We start from the raw sequence: 22,135 nt of genomic DNA on the forward strand, positions 1-22,135 counted from the left end.
CAGGTGGCTCTACGTGCCGGCCAGCAAGCAGGACTGCTCTTCCGTGCCCAGAGCACGCAGCTCCGGAGACCAAGATGCCGCTTTCCCATCCCAGCTAACAGTGATGGAGAGACCTCTCCCTCCACGACTCTGTCTACTCCCTTCAACAAACCAAGGGGCTTCACGAGATCCATCATCCAAGCTCCCCACAGTAACCCTAATGGACTTCAGAATTTGGAATATATAGGGAAAACCCGAAACTAATCTGGTTTAATCTACTAGCACAGGTGTCTGCTACTTCAGCTTTGAATTTAGAACTTCTTTTCAGACTAGACAAGTCCGAGCAGAGGAGTATTTCACAGCACCAAGTGTCTGGTGAGCTTTATTTGAAGCCATGTAATTGGAACTTTTGCAAATAATATGGAAAGACTAATAAGATAGAAAATCAACATTATTTCTTGATTTACCAACCCAAAGCTTATCTCCTGAATGATAATGCTTTTGATACTGGATGTTTTGGATCCAGTTGAAACAGACATTTGACATCTTCTAACTCTGCCACCAAAGAAGGGTATTCCATCAAAATGCGTCTGGCATGCAACAATATTAAAATATTAAAATTAACAATATTAATTAATTACAGACTGCCCTTGTAATTTAGCCTATGAAGTTTGTCTAAACATGTGAGTTCATGGTTACAGGGTAGTCCATCAATTGAATTCATTCATACACACACGCACATCTATCTCATATAACAGGCTGGTTCATACTATGACTTTTGCCTGCACTTTCTGTTTTGCAAAGTTAGCTATATTTTATTGATTTTTATAAATGTTTTAAAGTGTTTTATAAATCTTAATGTTACATGAAAGTAAAATTTGCAATCTTCTCCTGATTTCTTATGTCCCATCAGGACATTATCTTCTTGGTTTTACTTTAATTCTGCCACAGCTTTCCTTTACTTGCATCTGTCTTACCTTACATATAGTTTCCAACCTGTTATAAAGATGTTATTTGGCTCAAAAATAATTTTCCAGAGAACACACTGAAAGGAGGAGGTTCAGAACTAGAGCTAAACACTGCTGGGTGTGCTGTAAAGTTATGGCAGCTCTTGAAATAGGAGGGAGCCTAAACATGTGCATGCGCCCAAGAATGGATGCAACAAAACAGATGTGCCTATGCTTATGAATACTTATGAGCACCATTGAGAAAGCAAGACAGTGGGCATATTTTCCTGGAAGTATGCACAAGCCTATCTTAACAGAGCCTCCATGTCCTAAAGCAGACTATCTCTGAATACCATATACTGGGAACAAATAAATTTCTTTGGGCAAGGCATTTTATAAAGTGGACACTGCTACAGGTAGGATTTGGTTTTCCATCATTGCTCTAACTCTAAAGGAATTCTCCAAAAAGCTTAGCACTTTCCACAGCCTTAGGGTCAGCCACTCAAGTGCAAGGGGCCTTGGCCATCAGATACTAAAAGAGGATCGCAAATGAGAGCGAGTGAGTTCTAGCATACCCAGGATCTTGGCCAAAATGGGAGTTAGAGGAAATCGCATCATCCAGACAGCCCAGGCCCACTGCTTGTCAGGCAGAAGCAAGGCTGCTCCTCCACGAAGACTCGATCGTTCAAGTTGGCAAGCAGTGGGCAGGATGTTCTCTACCGCGCTGGTGGACGTTCTGCGCACCTCCCATCAGGTACACCATTACCTTCACTGTGCTGGCTGCCTGCGCTGCCCCCTCCGTAGCTGTAGCCTGGATCAGGGAATCCAGGGTGGGGGTTGTACGGGTGGGGTGGCGGGAACTGGTATGGAAAGGCCATGGGCCAGGGGGCAGCTCCGGGGTGAGGCAATGGAGCCAAAGTGTCCTGGTCGGAGGCACCGCTGGATCCATCGTGGTCGTGCAAGGACAGGCTGGCCATGTCTGCGAAAAGGGGCAGAGAAAAGGAACAGGTTACTGGAAGCAGTGGTCTAAGCCAGCCTTAGTCTCATCTCTCGCCTATTAAATTCTTGCTGAACTAAAAAGTCCCGTGGAGAGGGACAAATGAGATGGAACGATGCTTCCTTCATCATGATCAGCGCTTAGAAATTTAAGTTCTCCCCAGAGGAGCTGTCCACTCCGCCAAGCTGCCACAAGGTGGGCAGAAGGGGAAAGGGGTGTGCAATCTACAGGGCTCTGCCCCGTTTGCCCTTCTTCTTCTGCTCACCCAGGCCCAGGAAACTGATCCCCACCCACGAGCCTGGGAGCACCTCCCTGCAGGGTTCGCCGCTGCAACGTCGATTCTCCCCTCCCCTCCCCTCCGCTTCCCTCCCCTCCAAGTGACAAAGCAGGATCCGTACTGCCACAGAGGTCGCCAAAGATGTAGTAGCACTGCTCTGAGAAGGTAATCTTGTTGACCGTGTGTCGGATGTAGCCGGCCTTCAGCAGGTTGCTGGCATACTTGCGGGATTCTCGCCGGTCTGTGAACCCCTCCACATGATGGTACAGCCAGTCGACCACATCAGAGCCTGCCAAGCAACGGAAGCAAGAGGGACTTGGCAAGGCCGGAAGAGGGACTGGGAAGATGGCAGGGAAGCCTGTGGTCTCCTGGCTCAAGTCAGGGGTGGAGGACCCATGGCTCCCCACATGTAGCTTAACGCCTGTTATACTCCAGCCGGCATGGCTGATCCATGGCCCTGTGGGAGGTGCAGTATGGCTGCACCTGGCGGGCTCCCCACCTGTGCTCGGGAGAAGGAGCCATCCAGAGCGGGTGTCCATGACCCCAGTCTCCATGCCAGGATGAACGATGCACCCTTACGTGGATGCAAAGCGCACTGGGATCGACTTTCATGTAAGGGTGTACAAGACTGCAGTCCGAGAACACCCAGCACTGGCCCAACTTTTGAACAAGGGAAGACTGGGGCACGGGCTGGGGCTGCTAGATGTATGCAACTGACGTGAGTAATTCTGAGCGTGAAAAGCTTTGGCTGAGAGCTCTGTTACAGCAAAGGGGAGGCCTATGTGAGGGTCCAGTTGGTCCCCACCAGAACCATGTGGAGAGATGGGGGGACAAGATGCCCCCAAGTCTGGACAAGCAGCAATGGATCCCAGAAAGATGCAGAAACTTCATCTGGGCATAACTTGGAGAAGGCTGGAGCATCCCCGAGTGATGAAAACATGAAGCACTCCATTTGCGCAATTTAATTCCTCCAAATTAGCGTGTGAATTCCTGTGCCCCTTGTGGGCTTGTCCTGTTCTGGTGGCCAACTGCAGGTCCCTCTGGGTGGGAACTGCCTTCTTAGCTAAAGAGGCTCTTTATGCCAGCGTCAAAAGCTTCCTGATAACACGTGTGGTTCTCAGTCGGAATGTGTGTGAGTTTGTACACAGGTCTGCTGAGACAGCAAAATGACAATTCCGCTCCCTAAGCATGAGGGCTAAGACTGAAAAAACGGGGAGAGATGAAAGCTGCGATTCTTAAGAATCCCAACTTTATACCAGCTCCCATGGATAATTCTGCCAGAGAAGCATCTGTGAAGATGGGCAGACTTGCTTACTGTTTTCCAGAGTTCGTGTTTCTTTGCATTAAATTTGTATAAAAGCTGCCCTATTGGCATTATGCTCTCCAGGCAGCCATTACAATAAAAATCAGTAACAACATTAATAAAATAATACAGTTAAAAGTTATAATCTACAAATTAAGACACAATATATACAATCAAACAACATGTAAATTAATAAAATACATAAAATTAAAACCAGTGCCATCAATGAATCATTGAAGTAGTGCCATGGGTGTGCCGACAGAGAAAAAGATCATGAGGCGCCTGAAACATAATAGAGCAGGCACCTGGCGAATCTCCAGTGGCAAGGTGTTCCTCCCCTCTGCAACCTCCCCCTGAGCTAGCTTGCCTTTCTCACTGGGGAAGGGCACGTAAAGGTGAGCACCCGTCTGCCTGGAGGCCCGGAAGCTCCGCTCTGCTCCGCTCCCCTCCCCTCCCACAACGAGGCGCCCACGTGCCCGGGGCAGCAACCAGGCCTTACCAATGAAGGCGTTGGGAATGGTGATCTTCAGCCACATCCGGTCACGGACCTCCAGGCCAGACTCCGGCGAGGCCATGGCTTTGACAATGGTGGCCATGTCGCTGTGGATGGACAGGTGAAAGTCGTCGAGGCCTGTGAGTCAGACAGGGGAAGGCAGGCAGAGGTGAGCGCGCGTGGGGGGCAGAGGGGGACATGGAGGTGCCACACGCGGAGGGATGGGAGCTAGGCAACAGTACAGCACAGGCAAGCCCTACGAGCCATTCGGCAACCGCGGTCCCTCTCCTGCTGGGGCCTTCGCGCCGGGAAAGCTCAGGCCACTCCTTCTCATTTCCTGGCGAATCAGCCGCTGTATTGCTATTCCACTGTCCCTCACAGTGTTTCTTTGCCCAACTCAGCTCTTCCTTCAGAAAGCTCAGAGTCTTCCAGCCAGGCACTGACCAAGAACACACCTGTCTAACCTCGAAAGCGCTACAGCAGTTCGAGGAACCTTTCAGCTCAGGCCAAATCCCTGCTTCCAACTAACATTCTGGCTGCTCCTTGTCCTTCAGCTTTCCTTCAGAACAGAGATGAGCTCCCTGTGTTTGCCAGCACATCTCCCAACTTCCCTCATCAGGTGCAGTCACCCATTTGAGGAATCCAAGCCGCTCGAGGCTATTCTGCAGTTCTTCATCATCTTCAGTTGACAAGGTTTTTTCCTTAAATAAGTGACTTTTTCTTTAAATAAAGGACTCCACAGGGGTTGCACTGCCAACACATTCATTGCCTCAAGCCATCGCAGAGGCAACCTCACCACCACCTTGTCCAAAGGAGACAAGCCAAGATGTTTGCCAGGATCCCCTTCTTAGAACTCACCTGGTTCTCACACTGATTACGAAGCCTATCAGGAGTGCTCATAATCCCGCGGGAAGAGCTGCATAAAAAACCCAGCTACCTTCTGCTTTGCTGAGCAACATAAAGCCTTTCCCCCGGGCTGCCTTCATCGACCTTTCTCCTCTGGCCTCCCCGTTGAAACACCGGGCTGCCAAAGCAACCCGGACGCTTTGCGGGAGAGGAAAAGCATCCACAATGAAGCAGCTATGGGGAAGTCCTCTTTTGGGGCAGGCCAGATCCTCCTTGCAGCCCTCCAGTCAGGCTCCTGTCCCGTGTGTGTATGGTTCCGATCAGACGCGGTGTGCAGGCGACAGGAAGCCAAGCGGGGGCAGGGGACACACAGGCACAAAGACTTACGCTCGGTTTCTGGGATGGAGCTGGTGATGGAGGAGCTGGTGGAAGTGATTGTGCTCATGGATGGGCTCATACCGTACGCTGGGTAGGTGCCAGTCATCGCTGCGGTGTGGGACACCCAGGCCGCTGGGTCGATGGGCCGGATGGGCTCGCCTAAAGGGAACACAGGGCCCGTGAGGAAGTCCCCTCCGGAGCCATCCCCCTCGCCAAACCCAACACCTCTGGGCGGCCCTGTCCGTCCCCACCATCCACCGGGACTCACCCGGGTCGGAGCATGGAGAGTCTGGCCCAGCCCAGATCCGCTGGGGAGCAACTGGGGGAGAAAGAAGAAAGGGAGGGTCAGCAACGGGGGCACCGGGGGAGCCACTCCCCCTGCGATCACGGCAGGTGTGGGATGGGGGGCGGGAGGAGGGGAATGGGCCCGCTACCTTGCTGGCGTGGCTCAGCTGAGGTGCGGCAGGAGGGGACTGACGGGGCACGGGGTGGCAGAAGAGGGGGGAAGAGGCAGCAGGGAGAGACAGCAGCGAAGAGAGTCAAGAGGAAGAGAGGCGGCAGAACCTCCAGCGCTTTTCCAGACACTCAAAGCTCACTTGTAGGGTCAAGAGAAAGGGGAAAGGGCTTCCCCAGGACCGCACCACTTCACAACTCAAACTCTTCCTGCGTGCAGAAAACTAATTTCCCCAGGAAGGGAGTTCAATCTGGCCTTCCCCCAGCAGTGCTGACTCATCCCTCCTGCCCAGTGAGGAAGCTCCTGCACCTGGGTAGCAGTATATAATCCGGGAGAAACTGTATCACCACTCGATCCTCTACCAAGTCAGCCCTCAAATGCACCACGAAGCAAGTAGAGGAACAAAAGCAACGCACTTACTCCTGGGTAGAGAGAAGCAGCCCCGGGGGCTGGGATCCCAGCACTTGGCAACCGTCAGTGTGATGGGCCTGAAGCAGAAACACAAAGGCTGTCACTACTACCAGCCCCACCATATCCCAGGCTCATGCAGCAGGTGCCCACGGTGGCAACTCCAGCCCTCATGGAGCAAGAAAGAAGCCCCCCCACACAGTTTTTTTAACCCACTAAAAATACCCCTAAAGCTCAGGACTGGCATGCCCTACCAGAAGAAAACAGGGATACCGGACAGTTACTTGATTTGAGTTTTCTAAACATTGTGCGAGGCTGTTTGGCAGGGGCAGATCCTGGCCCTGTAAAAACCCCTAAGATGGTGCATCTAACACAGGCAATGGCTGCCGACCGCTCACCCCGCGAGGGTGTGGCCTGGGGTTATTTTTTCCTGCAGAAGAGTATTTCTTGCTCTGCTTTTCAGTTACTTTTTCAACTGATGCATGATGCCCTGGGTAAACCCTGCACAGCCGGTGTCCCAAGATGGCCTGAGGCCCAAAGATGACCGCCTGGCTGCATCCTCACGGGGCACGCAGGCCTGCAAGTGCAAGCAGCCTCAGAGTGAGGCGGAAGGGGAGCATGCCTACCCCGGTTTGTGCACGATCTCTCTAAGCACTCTCACAGCATCATCGTTGCTCATGTTCTCAAAGTTGATATCATTCACCTGCAAGGACAGACAAAATGTATGACCCTCCCCAAAGTGAAAACCCATAAGATGGTCCCACATAAGCACAGAAGGCTGCTTGACATGGAGTCGGACAATGGCTCAGTTCCGGGTTCTGGGACTGGCAGTGGCTTCTGGTAGAGGCTTGTCACCTCACTGCTACCCAAGATCCTTTCCAGGGGAGCAGCCAATAAGAAGCCTGGGGCCTGCATGTGGAAAGACAGCTGGCCCACTGCATGGTTGTCATAAAAAAAGATGGACTCCCTGACAGGAATCATTAGGAATCAGAAATGAAACTGCCAAGATCATACTTCCCCCCACAGATATCCTTGCTGTACATACATACTGGGAAATCTGGGTTCTAGTACCCTCAGCCATGAAGCTCATGGGTGACTTTAAGCCAGTCATGGACTCTCAGCCGGACCTACCTCACAGGACTGTTGTTGTGAGGATAAAGATGCAGTGGAGGCTAACTATGCAAGCTGCCTTGGGTTCCTTCAAGAGGAAAAAATGCACAACTACTGCAACAACAACGCAATTCTGATCATCCCACTGAAAAGGGGATATGGTGGAGTTGAGAACAGTGCCAATAAAAAGATCAGCGGGTTGGAAGGACTCCTCTGTGAGGAATGGTTACGATATCTGGGACAGTTCAGCTTAGAAAAGGGGGGTACACGTGTACATGTGGTGTGGCAAAGTAGACTGGGGGACATTTTTCTCCCTCTCTCATAACACTCGAACACACATGACCCATGCAGCTAATTGGTGGGAGATTCAGCACAGATAAAAGCAAGTATTTCACACCGCACGCAGCTGAACTATGACAGGGAGTGACGGCCACCAATTTGAATGACTTTAAAAGGGGGTTAAGGAGAGTTGTGGATTAGACAGGGATTAATGGCTCCTTTTCCAGATGGCTACATTCTGCTCTCCAGTATCAGAGGCAGTCTGCCTAGAGCTGGGGAACATGGGCGGACTTCTCAAAGGCAGCTGGTTGGCCACAGAGCGAACAGAATACCGGACAAGATGCAGCCGTTGTCCGGCCCAGCACAGCCCTTTCTGTGGTCTTGGCGGTGTGTTCTGCTGCCAAAATCTGGCCCCAGCCCATGAACAGCAAGGTCTGGTCCTGCAAAGGATATCATCACCCCCAGATTGACCTTGAAATAACCACCGCACAATCTGCAGACCGTGTACATGTCAAGATTTTCCAGGACACTCCAGCCATCCTGATTTTCTTGGGTTTTTCCTTGGCCACTGCGCTTCTCTACAGAACTGGCAGTTCCACTCTGACGCTGACTCTCCCGCATGTGTATATGGCAAAGGTGAAGAGCCTCTCTTGCGTAGGCGGTTGACATTCCACTCGCTTCAGATTTTAGCCTGTCCCTTGAACTAGAGCACAGGGTAACAGGCAGCCTGCCGCTTCCCCCTGAAAGCAAGGCCCCTTGGACTTTGGGCTCACAGAGCAAAACTTTTTTAAAGTACCTGCAGCAACATGTCTCCCGGCTCAATCCTTCCATCGGCAGCCACAGCCCCTCCCTTCATGATGGAGCCAATGTAGATGCCCCCATCGCCACGCTCGTTGCTCTGTCCGACAATGGAGATGCCCAAGAAATTGTACTTCTCTGCAGAAAAGGGGGCGTACGGTAAGAACGGCATCGCCCAATCAGCAACCTTCTAGGAAATGGCTACTCAGGTGCAATCCTGCGGCGGCCAGACACTGCCTAGACAGCCATAGGAAAACTTGGAGCCCCAGCTCTGACCTCAGAAAAGCAACCCAAGGTTGCGACACCACGGATCTTCCTTTGATGGCAGAGTCCGCAAAGTCACAAGGGCAACTTCAGAGCCCCATACCAGAGGAATGACAAGGCTGCATCAGGATACGAGGAACTCTGGCAGGACCTCAGTCTCTCCTCCTCATTAGCAGGACTCAACCAGTCATTGTTTTGGAGGGTGAAAGAAGCACAGAGGTAATCCGTGCTTCCTGTTGGATCCCTGGAATCCTCTGACCTTGCTGTGTTATGGGCAGCTAGACTGGGTGGCACCCTAAGAACACATTCTAAGTTAGCCTGTTTTATTGGTAAGCTAAAACATAAAGGGGAGTTGCAAAACAAAGCAAAATGGCAAAGCCAGTTGATGCTGCATTACAGAGTATTATTCCACCTATGCTGAAAATCCAAATAGTTTGTTCTTCTGCAATCAGGTCTGAATTAAAATCAAGTCATTGTGTCTTGCGGAATATTTTAAAGAGGGAAAAAAAACCCTTGTATTGTATTCAGTGGAAATACCCACACTCATTTGGGAGAATGAGGGGGGCGGGGCACATGTGCTGGCTCTCAGACATGGAGGGGTCCACCACAACGCACTCTCAGAAGGGAAAGAAGGGGAGTCAAAGAAACCTCCAACCCTGCGACTAGTCCTGGAAAACACCTTGGATGGATGGACGATGAAGAAGGGTCTGCAATTCAAAATGGGCCAAAAAGTTTCCGAAAGAGTGGCAAAACCTGTCCGGTGTCTCCCTGGTAAAATAAACCTCTGGAAAAGGAGGCAACTTGCAAAAGCACCAATTTCGAAATCATTTTTTACTCTGCCTTGCATATGTTCAGGGGAACTGGTAAGATTGCATTACATGTTTAGGAGAGTATCAGGGTTTTTAAAATGTTACATTAAATATAGCTTCTCAGTTATATATATCACTTGGTCACAGAACACATGAGAGAGGAAGGAGAGAGAAACTTAGTTTGGGAGAAAGGCTGACCACCCAGACAAACATCTGCCTTGGAAGGTTCTACACCCGTCTCACCTAGATGCTGGGCGAAAAACCAGAAAAACTCTGAGGTCCTTTCTAGTCCTGATGTTTTGCAAAATATCAGCTTGCCTGTTTTTTTCTCCACCTGCCTCAGCTGGGCAGAGCACGTCAAGGAACCACCTGCACTTACCCATATTGAGGGTGACGGTGATAATATTCAACGACATGGTAGAGTCAGTGATGCTGCTGAAGGAGGAGGACTGCAACAGAAGGAAACGTGATAAAGCAGGGGAATCAACCAAGGCCCAGCTGTGCCCGTGAACCTCTGGATCCAGCAGCTGGGAGGAGGGTGAAGCAACCAGGTCCTCCACTGGGTCTCTCCCATCCACGATCCCATCCGGGCATGGGCCTAGCCCTAAGATCTGTGAGGTCACCAGTGGCTCTGATCCACCCCAGACACACTCCCAGGGAAACTCACCCTCTCTATGCGTGGCACCTTTTGTTTCCGCCGGCGTCGCTTGTGCCTTCTCATCAGGCGGGAGGCACTGCTCTGCTCCGTCGAGCTGCTGAACCTACGACGCAGAGACATGCGCAAGGTCTGCGATCCGGTCAGTGGGACAGACACAAAGTCTAAGGACCAAGAACGTGGGGTTGCTGGGTCCTAAGAACCATGTTCAAAAAGGAGCAAGCTCTTGCGCAAGACAGAGTCGTTCCCTACTCACATACATACTCAGGGAGAAAGAGACAGAGCGCAAACACAGATCAAGTGACAAAGTGGAAACCAGCAAAGATATAATTGCATCATGAAAAGGACTTCCAGCAGCAAGTGTACCAACTTAGGTAATCTGAAGATTCTGGTAGCTAAATGCAGTTCATAATAACTTATTACATCCAATACAAAGAACCCATTTCAGACTTGAAAGCAACTGGGGCAAGTAAGATATTTGGCACAGAGAACCTCTCATCATTTCAGGGTCTCTCTTAATATAGTGCCCAAGGTGCCACTAAGGCCACCTTGCAAATTGCTGGCAGGAAGTAGCATCTGCAATCTTGAGCCTGATACCTTATGTCTTAACCCAGTCACAGAATCGCAGAAGAGTTGGAAGGGGCCGGAGGACCCAATCCCTTGCTCGGCGCAAGTGAAACCACCCCTCTCAGACGGCTGTGCACCCGCACCTTGAATGTTCCAGTGCGGGGGAGCCCAGAACCACCCGAGGTCAGGGGTTCCATGCCATACTGCTGTCACATCTAGGAAGTTCTTCCTGAAGCCCAGCCGGGATCTGACTTGCTGTAACTTAAGTCCGTTATTCCATGTCTTGTGCCCTGGGATAATTGAGAAGGGATCCTGTCCTTCCTCTTTGTGGCAGCCTTTCTGAGGAGTGCTGTCGTATTTCCCCTCAGCTTTCCTTTCTTGAGGCTAGGCATGCCCAATTCCCTCAGTCTCTTTCCATCTTCTGCTAGGGTTAGGGTATCCCTACAATGAACGTATCCCCATGCTGCACAGTAATGACTGGCTGGGGAATGCTGGGAGTCGCAGAGACGACTTCTGTCTAATCGTGCATAGGACTGCATGTTGGTCTCTAACACGTTTCTTGCAGGTTTCAGGTCAGACCGATGGCCATGAAGACACGCCAACCGTCCCAAGTCAGTTTTCCAGGCCTCTCTCTTCCACCCCACTCCCAGAGTCTGCTTTTTGTAGCACCTGATGAAGAGGTTTGAAGACCTCAAAAAATTTATTCCTATTTACTTGCTCCTGATAAAGATATTGCCTAACTGCAGATGTTGGATTTTTTCTTATGGAGTAGCCTAGCTTACTTTGTTTAATCTGAAATGCAACTGGAGAAGTTACACACCTTATTATTCTAATTTAAGGGGAGTCTGAAAAATCAACTGGCCAACAGTCCTCTCTCTGACCCTGGGTTTCCCTTATTGGGCCTGTTCTGAAAGGCCTTTTTATGAATATAAGCTCTGCCTGAAAATTTATACAAACTTCCTTTATTGCTTCTTGCTTGTATTTGTGTGAAGGGTGAAGGAAGAACTGGGGAATACACAGCTTTGCTCAAAGCCCTCCAACAGTCTGCTGGGTTACTTTCCAACAAAAGCCAACCAAAAGCAAAATGCGTCTACAGAGCTTTTATGGCGATATTTTATTGGGGTGCGTGTTCACATCACTCAACATCTTGTCCCTAGTAAGTATTGGCAGGACAAAGTCTCAGGCATTTGGTCATCCTTCTTCAAACTATCCTTTACCAAATTCTACACAGAGGGTTGGGCTAGGATTCTAATTCCCACAACAAGCATATTGTCTGGGCAAAAAAGCATCTTAGAGATACGCCTAAAAACACAGCACGCGTGAATACGACAAGCACATCTGAACACAAACGTCTCATAACGGAACACTTTTCAGGGAACCAGAGACAGTTCAAAGGTCCTTAGAAACTTTGTGTAACTCCCACAAGGGGATAAATACGCAGTGCCTGATATCCACTCATCAGAGAGGAAAGTGGAGTGGAAGCATCTTTACTCGGGCTCTTGCACCAACGGGGGGCGTTTTTTCCCAAGCCATGCACCCTCCCATACCTGCTGGTAGAATCATCATCATCAGAGTCAAAGAAGCTGGTGGTCTCCAGTTCGCTGCTCATGACGGTAGAAGAACTTTCATAGCCACCGAGTTCCCGCCGCCGTTCCCCCTTGGCCGTCCCATTCACCCTGGCTGCTGGAGTCAAAGGAGAAGCACGTGACAGTTAAAGGGTCGTGCAAAAGAGGAAGTTTTCCAAAGGTCCAGAAGAGGCAGGTTGCCATTGATACCCTGCCTGGAAAAGGATTTGTGCTTCCAGCACTGTGGAATCATCACTTGCCCAGGGACATTGTCTTGCAGAGAAGGGCAGCTTCAAAGAACACCATGCAAACAGGGCTAGCTAATGTTGCAACTGCAGTGAAAATGAGTTAGCACACAGCAGGAAAGTTCTCTGCCTTGATCCACCCAAAGGGACTGGAAGGATCACACGGCCAAACGTTTTTTGGGGAGAAGGAATAGAACAGCACAGCAGCCCATGATGGCAAACTATTCCTTCTGACAGAAAACTAAGCACCTGAGCCAAGCCGCCTCTTGTATGAGACCTAGCTCCAAAGGAGGGTCTCTCCCCTTCCACACACCCACCCACCTTGTCAGCTCCAGTTTTGGAAATGGAGAACTTTGTAAGCTTCCTTGGGATCCTTGCAAGAGGAAGAAAGGCAATAATATGAAAGGGGATCGTAACAACAGTAACAGTAATAACAGTAATCCTGTCTGCCCAGAGCAAAATTGCTGGGAGTGGGGGAAACCAGTCGAGGTTGACCCCGCACCCCGCTAAGGTATAAGGCTCTTTAACATGGAGAGGCCCCCACCCCTGGGCCCTCCAGCACAGGCACACAACATCCGAGCCCACGGCACAAACTGCAGAGCAGTACAAGGCCGCAGGTGGAGTGCAAAACCGTCCAGGAGAGCCCCGAGAAAGAAACTCACCGTGCTCAGGTCCGTCCTTCCTGCGTGGCCGTTCCCTCTGTACAGACACCACCGAGTCCGTCTCTGTCTCATTGTCCAGGTTCTCACGGCTCCCCCCTGTGTTGGGGCTGCAAGTAAAGGCAGGAAACTCTACATGTGCACGCAGGCACCTTCAAATTTGCTCAAAGAATAACAGGGCTTGAAAGAAAGAAAGGCTGACCAAAAGCCTGGTCGATACTAGTGCAGACCTCAGGGTGAAGATCATGTATTTAACTAGATGCTGCCCCTGCCAAGCCCACCCCCCCCCCAAATTTTAAATCCAAACACAAAGCATCCTCATTGTATGTGAAAAATACAAATATCAAGGAGAAAGCTAACCAAGCCCCTTCTGCCTGCTAACTTTCAACGCAGAGGGGGGAACCTGGGAGCGCAACCAGGCAGGGGAATCCACATTGGCTCCTGGAAGCCACAGAATCCAGAAAGGGGCCACTCACACCCTATTTCTGCATGTTTACACTGGCAAGGGGTTGACCCCCAGGGTTGCCCAGGGATCCAGGACTACCAAGGAGTCTCCCAGGTGCACTTCCACACTTGATATGCTGCTGCCAAGGTGATCCCTTCCCACACCCCAGAGCCTTCCAGAGGGGCACGTGGAAGAAATATGTCCCACCTCTAGAGGCCCTCCCAGTAATAAACCAGAGACCGCTGAGTGGCACCCTGTTCCCCCATTCCTCACAGTGGGCCCGAGGACAAGCCAGGCTCCTCTGTATGGGGTAGTGTGTGCAGCAGCACAGGAAATACCCTCATGCCCTCTGATTAGCACCAACTCCCCAAGGCCTTAGGCAGGGCATTTCTAAGCTCCCTTTCAAAGACAGCTTTGAACTGGAGTTGCAAGGAATTAATGGGGTTCCGCCACTGAGCTATGGGCCCTCCTGGGCAGGGCAGGGCAGGGCCAACAACGAGAGTCGAGCATCCTGAAAAACTTGCACCCAGCTGCTTGAGACATGCCGCTGCTTTCAGCTTCCTTTGAGGAGCCAATGAGGAGAGGAATGAGAGAGAGAGAGAGAACTCCTGTCCCAAGCCTACTTCCTGCAGGGAAAGCTGCCCAGGTCTCTGCTCCTTGCATTCCTTGCTTACTTACTGAAAAGATGGAGGCCTGGAGTCCCCTATGCCTCCAGTCCGCTCAATGGAGGGAGGAAGCTCCGGCTGATTGTCAGCACAGACAGACCCGGCATCGGAATGAGAACCCTCTGCAGACACCAGCTGGAAGAAGAAGACACAGAAGATAAACTAACCTAGACAGATGGGAAAGTTTTCCATTTGGGAAGGCGGGGGAAGAGGTGAAGTTCAAATTTCAGCAAAATATTTAAGCAACCTGTTAGAACAGTGCGTCTGTACAGTGACAGCATACAAACATTCAGAGCCTGTGAGGTTGAGACTGGAATCAAGATCACTCTCTGACATTCAAGATCTAACAAAAACTCAAGTATGACACACAAACAAGGGCAGCGCAGGTCAGTACTATCTCACAGCTCCCAGGAAAGAACCACCAAACCCTGGCTTAAGAAGTAATTAAAATTCAGCTCAGACAAAACAGTCAGATCAGATCCTGCATGAAATGGATCTTCTAGGTCCATTTCGGTTTGGGTTTAGGCCTGGGTCTGACACTGAGCAGCACAGGTTGCCTGTGGAATGTCCTTTGCCAGAAGAGACCCTGTGGATTCTCTGGGACCTCTGCAGGGTCTGATCCCATTGCCCACAAAGCCCATCTGGAAAGGGTGTCTGAGCTCGAGTGATTCCACTCCTACTTGGATGGCTGTTTCCAGAGGGTGGTGCTGGATGGTTTCTGCCCAAGCTCAAGCCCATGGCATGTGTGCTTAGCCATCATACCATTTAACTTCTCTGTAAAACCACCAAGTGATGTCATCTGGAAAGTTAGAGTGCAGCCCATCAGAATGCTGACACAGGGAGCTTTCTCCCTCTCTTCCAGCAGATCCAGATGAGGGCAAAGAAGAGTTTATTCACTGCCTGAGCACGGGATCACGCTGGCTAAGAGCCAGTAAATGGAAACTAAAGCCATACAAGGCAGAGGCACTGCTAGTGTGCAGTCTGTCCAGGTGTATATGTCCAGGTCGCACTCCCGAAAGGAATCAGGTGTACAGCTTGCAAGTGCTTGCAGCTCTAGTTTTGCCCTTAGAGATGTCTGTCTTCCACGATCCCTAGGATAGGCTGGGCATGCCCATGGTGGGCATGTCTTGAGAGGAGCTGGCTGGATGGCCCGGGACGCCCCTTCTGACTCGCTCTGTTTCTATGTCTGCCTGATACCAGGCAAAGCCCTTTGTATTCTGGCAGGCCTTTTATTCCACTACACATTTCCACTGCCCTTGTGTTTTTAATTAGCTATGTCCAAGATACTTTTAAATCTTCTAGTTATGATGGCTGTTTTTGTTCTGAAATCTATGGATTAAATTTTATTTGTGTTTTTACTATACATTTTGAGAGCTATGTAAGGATGATTTTCTGGGGCCCAGGCCAAGATCATCCATGACATTTCCCACCAATCACTATGGCTGGGCGAGAAAGCTGGGCAGTGAGGAAGGCTGACAGGAAGAAAGAGGATATGTTTGAAACAAGGTGCTGGAGGAGAGCTTTGCAAATACCCTGGACTGACAGGAAGACAAACAAGTGGGCCCTGGATCAAATCAAGTCAGAGCTTTCCCCTGAAGCAAAAAACCTGAGGCCGTTCTACTTTGAGCACATCATGAGAAGGCCAAGCACTCCCTTTTCACGCTAAGGAAAGTTGAAGGCAGGAGAATAAAAGGAAGAGCAAAATGGAATGGACTGAATCAGGAAAGCCACAGCCTTGAATTTGGAACAGCTAAGCACAGATGGTGCGCACGGGACAATGTGCTGCACTTCCATTGATGGGGCTGCCCCAGGTCAGAGAAGACATGATGGCACATAGCAGCAACAACATCAGGATTGCTGAGGGGAGGGGAGGGGAGGAGAGAAGCTGTATCCTGAAAAACATTATCCTGTGTGCATGTGTGTGTCTGTGCATGTGGGCCCTGAGGCCCCAAGCCTGCGTCACATGCAGCTCTCAGGACCACGTGCCCCCTTGTTGCAGGACAACCACGAGAAAGAAAGCAATAGTGTCACTGCCGCTGAAACACTCCCCCATGTGGCAAATACGCCTCACGGCTGCTAAGTCACTCGTCAAGGACGACTGATGGGAGGGAAGACCATCCATCTCACAGCTGCAGCTATGCTTGGAGAGGGGGGAAGGACCAAGCACCCGAGGGCCCCAGAAGTCAAAGCGGCCGTTCAAGGAGGGAAAAGAATATAGGATCCCCAGATCCCAAAAATCTGCCCACCAACATGCCTAAAGCCGGGATTCTTTGGGGCAGCAGCCTTGCTAATCCCCGGCCTCTTGAGCCAACTGGCTAGACTTTGGCTGAACTCCCCCGCCCCTCGATGCTCCTAAAATTAGAGCCCTGCGCCTGAAATAACTCCTCACCGTCTGGCCCCAGCCGCACACGCAACCCCCAAAGCCATGAGGGATACCAAAGCAGGCGGCGACAAGCACAATGCACAAAGGAAGAGGCCATTCCTTCCCCGGAGCTCCAGCTGTCCTGCCGAGGAACAGATGGCAGTGGAGCGATGGAGGTATCTGCACAGGGCAGGCAGCGGAGCCAAGAAACTTTGACTGCAGGAAGCTATGGAAGCCTGAACTCTACATTTTCTTTGGAAAATGTGTGGGCTGGGTGTATTACAAAATAGGAGCTACTTTGGGAAGAGATGGGTGAGGCCTATAGAAAATAAAAGGTGGGGCAAGGTGATTAAGGACCTTGCCAGGGGAAACTTCAACTGTGGAGATCTTGCAGCTAACTACTCAAACACTACCAAGACCACAGCTAGCAAGGATTATTATAGCTGTATGATTACACGCATGTGTGTGCTCTTATGTTTTCTTCCTATTACCAACCACAACCTTCAAAAGCCAATTTTATTTTATTTTATTTTATTTTTTAATTCAAGGCTTCAGGACTTAATAGTGGAAACGGTATTTGTGGAGTAGCCATGGGTTTCCAGAAATCAGGTGCTACTCAGCATTGCTGGTACGTATTATTCATTAGCAAAGTGTCTCTGCAGGGCGTGCTACACCATTACTTTAAGAATGAATGGCTATTGGTGACATTTAAGAGGAAAAGCAGTAAGATGGTGCTCCATCTCACTGCGCAGGTGAGGCCACCAAATTCTAGTGTGGGTAAGTCCTGCTACCCAACCCCGCCAGAGTCGGCAGCCCTGTCCACTTCGACCGTAACACTCATAGGAACCAGCTGGTGCCCCTGGAAGGAAGAAAAGGGACACTTACTGGTATCAACCAGGACTAAGGCTTTGGCTGACAAGAGTTCTGCCTGATCCCTTTTAATGTCTCTCATAGCTCCTTGACTGATTCAAACATTAAACTATTTAACTGATTAAGCCAGGTGAACTACTTCTTGACCCTCTTTCAAAGCTGATGCAGGTAACCAGGTCTCTGCTTAGCCCCGCCCCAGACAATGGCGACTCTGGCAGCAGGGGAGGGGAGGGGAGCAAGGCAGGCGTTGTCCCCCACCCCAGCGGTCTTCCCAATGCACCCCCTTCATTTTTCTTAGCAAAGTCACTGCTTCCGGCGAGAGAAGGCAGTAGCAGGCGAAGTCTGTGACAGGGGCTCAGGACAGAAAAGGAGACAATGTACAAACCAGCCAACCAGAAAGCAGAAGATGGTTTTCCTCTACTCCACCTGCTGGAGCGTTTCCATTCTGGATGTCCAGCAGCGTTGTGTATGTCCCCCGTACTGCAGAGGAAGCTGGGAGGGTATGGTATACAGATGCCATTTTAATGTGCTCTCAGAAGGACCCTAATACAGTAGATCACTATTTTCCCTGTCTCACCAGGTAGAGCTGAGCCAGACAGATCCTTTCCTGTGTCGGAACTGGACAGATGTTTGGCTGGAACTTACTTCAAATTCTGGAACATTTAACAGTGGCATCAAATCTCTTCCACTGCATGGACAAAGGTTATCTATCATACCCTTCAGGTCTCAAATCACTTCATCAGTCCTTCTGCACGGAGGACGGAAAGATGTCCTGGATGCTCTGTAGCTTTTCCTAGTCTTGAACTGCCTCACTGAATGGAATCAAAGATCCATCTACTACCGGTAGCATCTCACCAAGACTGGGAACCTGCCCCAGACTGTACAGAACGCCTCTGCCAAGGAAAGATAGAAAGAGGCAGCCGCATGGCAGGCGCAACACCTGGTAAAGCCCTGTGGCCATCTGTTGTGCTTCTCCCTCCCCGCAGCGCCTCTTCGCAAACGGCTTTATTCTGGGCGTACACAAAGCGAAGGTGGTGGGCCAGCCAGTTCCTGGACAGCAAGCAGATGGGCTGCTGCCATCGCCATCCATTCCTCTTTTCCCAGTCAGCGCCAGATGCCTGCCACTGTGCCCTCCCTCACTGCCCAGGCCAGGAGGGCAAAGCAGGCTGAACGGAAGCAGCCGAACAGGGCCTGCTTCCAGCTGGGGGGGTTTGTTTATATTTTCCCTTCCAAGGAACTCCAGGTGGCTTGCATAATTCCCCTCTTGATCTTATCCTCACAACAACAACAACCCTGTGAGACTGAGGGAACTGGGTCTCTTCAGCCTGGAGAAGAGGAGACTCAGAGGGGATCTGTTGGCGGCATCCAGGTATGTGAGGGGATGTCACACAGAGGTGGGCAGAGACCTGTTCTCCCCTGCAGAGGAAGGCAGGATGTGCTCCAATGGAGCAAAGCTCAGGGAGCCAAGGTTCCATTTGGATGCCAGGAAGCACTTCCTGACCGTGAGGACCCCAAAGGTGTGGGATGAGCTTTCATGGGAGGTTGTTGAGGCCCCATCAGTGCGGGTGTTCAAGGATAGGCTGGACGTCCACATGGTGGGCATGTTGTGAGTGGAGTCTGCTGGAGTCAGGGGTCAGACTAGATGGCCCGGGAGACCCCTTCTGACTCGCTCTGTTTCTATGTAGATTAGGCTTAGAGTCACCCAAGGAGCTGCATGGCTGAGTGGGGATGCAAACCCAAATCGCCTGAGCCCCAGTCCCAAACTCTTAGCATGGCACCACACGGGCTCTGTTTAGTGGAAGGGCAGAAGGTGATGAAGGAGGCAGGTGGGCAGGAGACTGTGCAGGCTGCTAGCAAGCTGGGATAGGGTTAAGCAAAGACAATCTGAGAAGGAGGTGCTGTTGCTACGGGACCTGTACCAGGAATGAGGGACATGCTGAGTGTAGAGGGTGGGCCAGTCTTGGACTGCTCCATGAGAGCTCCTGGAGGGTTCTGAAGCACTGGTGGGGTGGGAGGTTGAGTTCTGGAACCAGAAGGGAGGAGGGAACCTCGAAAGCTGCCTCACTTGAAAAGCATTCAACTCCATAGCTTTACTGCATGGTAGAGCCAGTCGTACCCACAGTTGTCTGCACAGAGACACTCAAGTCAGGACGATTCTTGCTTACCCAGGACACCACCCGGCCATTGAAACAGGGAAGTTTTGCATTGTCATCAGAGATTTCTTCTTTCACAACCCTGCAAAAGAGAAGGGGGAGAAGGAAGGGTCAGAGTCTCGATCAACACACGAGCAAAGGTAAGAGAGCTGGTGGCCTGATTTTAGGGCAGAAATTTAACACCTTTATGTGCAACAGTTGTAAAAAATTCAACATTTTTTTACAGATAGTGATAGGACATGATAAGGAAAAGTATTTCCACCCCGTATCATTTACAACAGCAACACTGAGGCACCAAGGGTCAGAAAGCCAAGATTCTGCTACTAAAACAACTTTTGCTTATGAACTTAATTTCTGAACTTTCTTGGGAAACACTGCAGAAAGCAGCAGACGTTTAGAAGCACTTGAACAAGATAAGGCACAGGATCAAATGGAGAGGATAGAGAGAAGCTTGTGTTGTGGGGAAAGAGCAGGATCTCTAATATTAAAAAGCAGCACAGACACAAACACATGTCAAATCTGGAGCCAGTTTCAGGTCTTTTCGGAACTGCCATGGTTCTAAATCATCCTTCCCCAACCTTCCAGAAATGTTTGGACTGCAACACCCAGAATTTCCAGTCAATGGCTGTGCTGGATGGGGATTCTGCTGGTTGTGGTTCCAATGTCTCTGAAGGCAGGCTGGGGATGGCTGCTCTCAGCCAAACATCTCTGATGCCTGCAGCTTGGTAAAAGGAACTAACACAGAATCACTCTCAGAACACTGACAAAGTCTGAGGGAGAGAACCATAACCATGAGCTCAGCTGAAGGCTGGGCATCATCACCGCCAGCCAGCTTCCTATTCTATCTGGACTCCTCTTGGAAAGATGAGGCTGGAACCTGGATTGTACCACTGGTGACTACAGACCAGAAGAGACTGCCAACCTGCACACCAAAATATTGTACCTTCCTGTGGATTTTAAGAGCAAGTCACTGTGGAAACTAAACTTGGCTGAACAACTGGATATAAACAAGAGAAAGCAATGATAATGAAACTGACTTTCGAGCAGTTTAAAGCAGCAGTGAACCCTTAAGCATCTAATTGAAGAAGGAAAAAACAAAAAACCCACACGACAGCTTCCAAGTCGTATGAGTTATGGAACAAAACTGCTGACCTGGAGATTTCTAGAGTGCCCTCCCCACACAGACCAGGTCCCCACCTTGGACTCTAGCATGCATGGCAACGGGTTTTTTTCTTGCCTCCCCTCACCACATTCTGCAACCTCAAAATCTGCACTAGATGATTAAGGAGTCAAACCAAAAATAGCTGCAGACGACTTTCTAGCATGCTAAGATCCATCCTTCTCTGAGCTTGCAGCATACAGCAGCCCAAACGGAGTCTTCCTTAATGTCTGGCTCTTGTTTATGATTCCTGACACACTGGAAGTGTGTGTGGGGCGGGGGCCATGAGAACGATTTATTCTCAGAACTGTGAAGACAACTAAGACAGATGTGAAGCTTAAATAGCTCTGGCAAATTACATTACTAAGTGAGAACCTGAGTCGGATTCCTTTGTAAAAGGAAAGAAAGCAGCTCTTTCCTCATCATCGGGAGCATTAAAATGATAAATTACAGAGAAACGCATAATCCCAGAAGTCTCGGCTCCCATATTTACTTGGTGATGCTTTGTTTGGATGGGAAAACTCATTTCCTGCCAGCGCAGGCTACCGGACTGCTCTACACACCTGCAATTCTCCTGCTGCTGCTGGCCCACAATGCTGCCATAGAGTGCTGCACGCGGCAATCAGAGGTGTGAATGCTCTGCTCTTGGGCCGGATGCAGAATCCCACCTCTGCACAGAAGAAATTGGATTTTATAGCCCACATGAATTATGCAAGAGCTGTGGCCAAGACATCTTCAAGCCTAATTTCGCAGACTTCTGCACTACATGTTCTTTTTTTTCCAGAAAGCAAAGATTTTGAGGAATATACATAATGCTCATAATCTGATGTGAATGAAAACTTGCATCCACCTAACAGCTGTTCAAAAAACGGCCGCTGTTCAAGAGAACATTGTGAACAAGCTGGAATTTCTTTGCCCTTCAGCCAGCGCCCAAAGCTTCCCGGTGCCGCATGTTCTGGGCACAAGAGCCATGAAGCACCAGACCAAAGGGCCTTCAAGTCTTGCATTCCTTTATTCATTCATGTATTTATTTTTATAAACCCCCAAGTAGTTCAGATAACAGGGGTTGGCAACCCGCAGCTCTGGAGTCACACATGGCTCTTGAACCCCGCCCCCCCCCGCCCCGCGGCTCCGTCGCTCAAACCATGCGCCGGCACAGCTGCTGATCTGCTGGAAGCTCCACTCTAGAACTAGTGGAGAACTAGCGCTAGCTAGTTAAGTCAATCAGCTAGTTAAGTAAATCGCTACATTCCTCTGCTAAACAAGCTTCCTGAAGGCTGTCATGTTACACTGAACTCTGCTGAAAGGATTCTCTTTGTCCCAATGTCATCTCCTTCATCTGAATGTTAAAAGCTGCGCTTGGGACCTGTCACAATTCACAGCACTTGACTGTTTATCTGCCCATCAGTCACTAAACTCACCTGTATCTGCGGCAAAGCGCCCCCCCC

General features: G+C 50.2%; 1 protein-coding gene across 6 annotated transcripts in view; it reads right to left on the reverse strand.

Moving 5' to 3' along the window:
• DVL3 (dishevelled segment polarity protein 3) overlaps nt 1-22,135 on the reverse strand; it is a 52,693-nt gene that overhangs the window by 4,906 nt on the left and 25,652 nt on the right. For 2 of the 6 annotated variants that reach the window (XM_044422309.1, XM_044422311.1), the window contains exons 2-14: nt 19,541-19,610; nt 14,157-14,278; nt 13,037-13,143; nt 12,112-12,244; nt 10,010-10,103; nt 9,722-9,791; nt 8,268-8,407; nt 6,709-6,785; nt 6,095-6,162; nt 5,230-5,379; nt 4,003-4,134; nt 2,322-2,489; nt 1,693-1,905 (exon numbers count right to left, since the gene is read on the reverse strand). In XM_044422309.1, coding sequence (XP_044278244.1) covers nt 1,693-1,905; nt 2,322-2,489; nt 4,003-4,134; nt 5,230-5,379; nt 6,095-6,162; nt 6,709-6,785; nt 8,268-8,407; nt 9,722-9,791; nt 10,010-10,103; nt 12,112-12,244; nt 13,037-13,143; nt 14,157-14,278; nt 19,541-19,610 — 1,544 coding nt within the window. Of the gene's footprint in view, nt 1-1,692; nt 1,906-2,321; nt 2,490-4,002; nt 4,135-5,229; nt 5,380-5,488; nt 5,540-6,094; nt 6,163-6,708; nt 6,786-8,267; nt 8,408-9,721; nt 9,792-10,009; nt 10,104-12,111; nt 12,248-13,036; nt 13,144-14,156; nt 14,279-19,540; nt 19,611-22,135 lie in introns of all 6 variants that reach the window. The other 4 variants (XM_044422308.1, XM_044422310.1, XM_044422307.1 and 1 more) reach the window with 3 other exon arrangements.

This window comes from Varanus komodoensis, unplaced genomic scaffold, assembly GCF_004798865.1.
Source record: "Varanus komodoensis strain SLA01 unplaced genomic scaffold, ASM479886v1 scaffold125, whole genome shotgun sequence".
Taxonomy (NCBI): domain Eukaryota; kingdom Metazoa; phylum Chordata; class Lepidosauria; order Squamata; family Varanidae; genus Varanus; species Varanus komodoensis.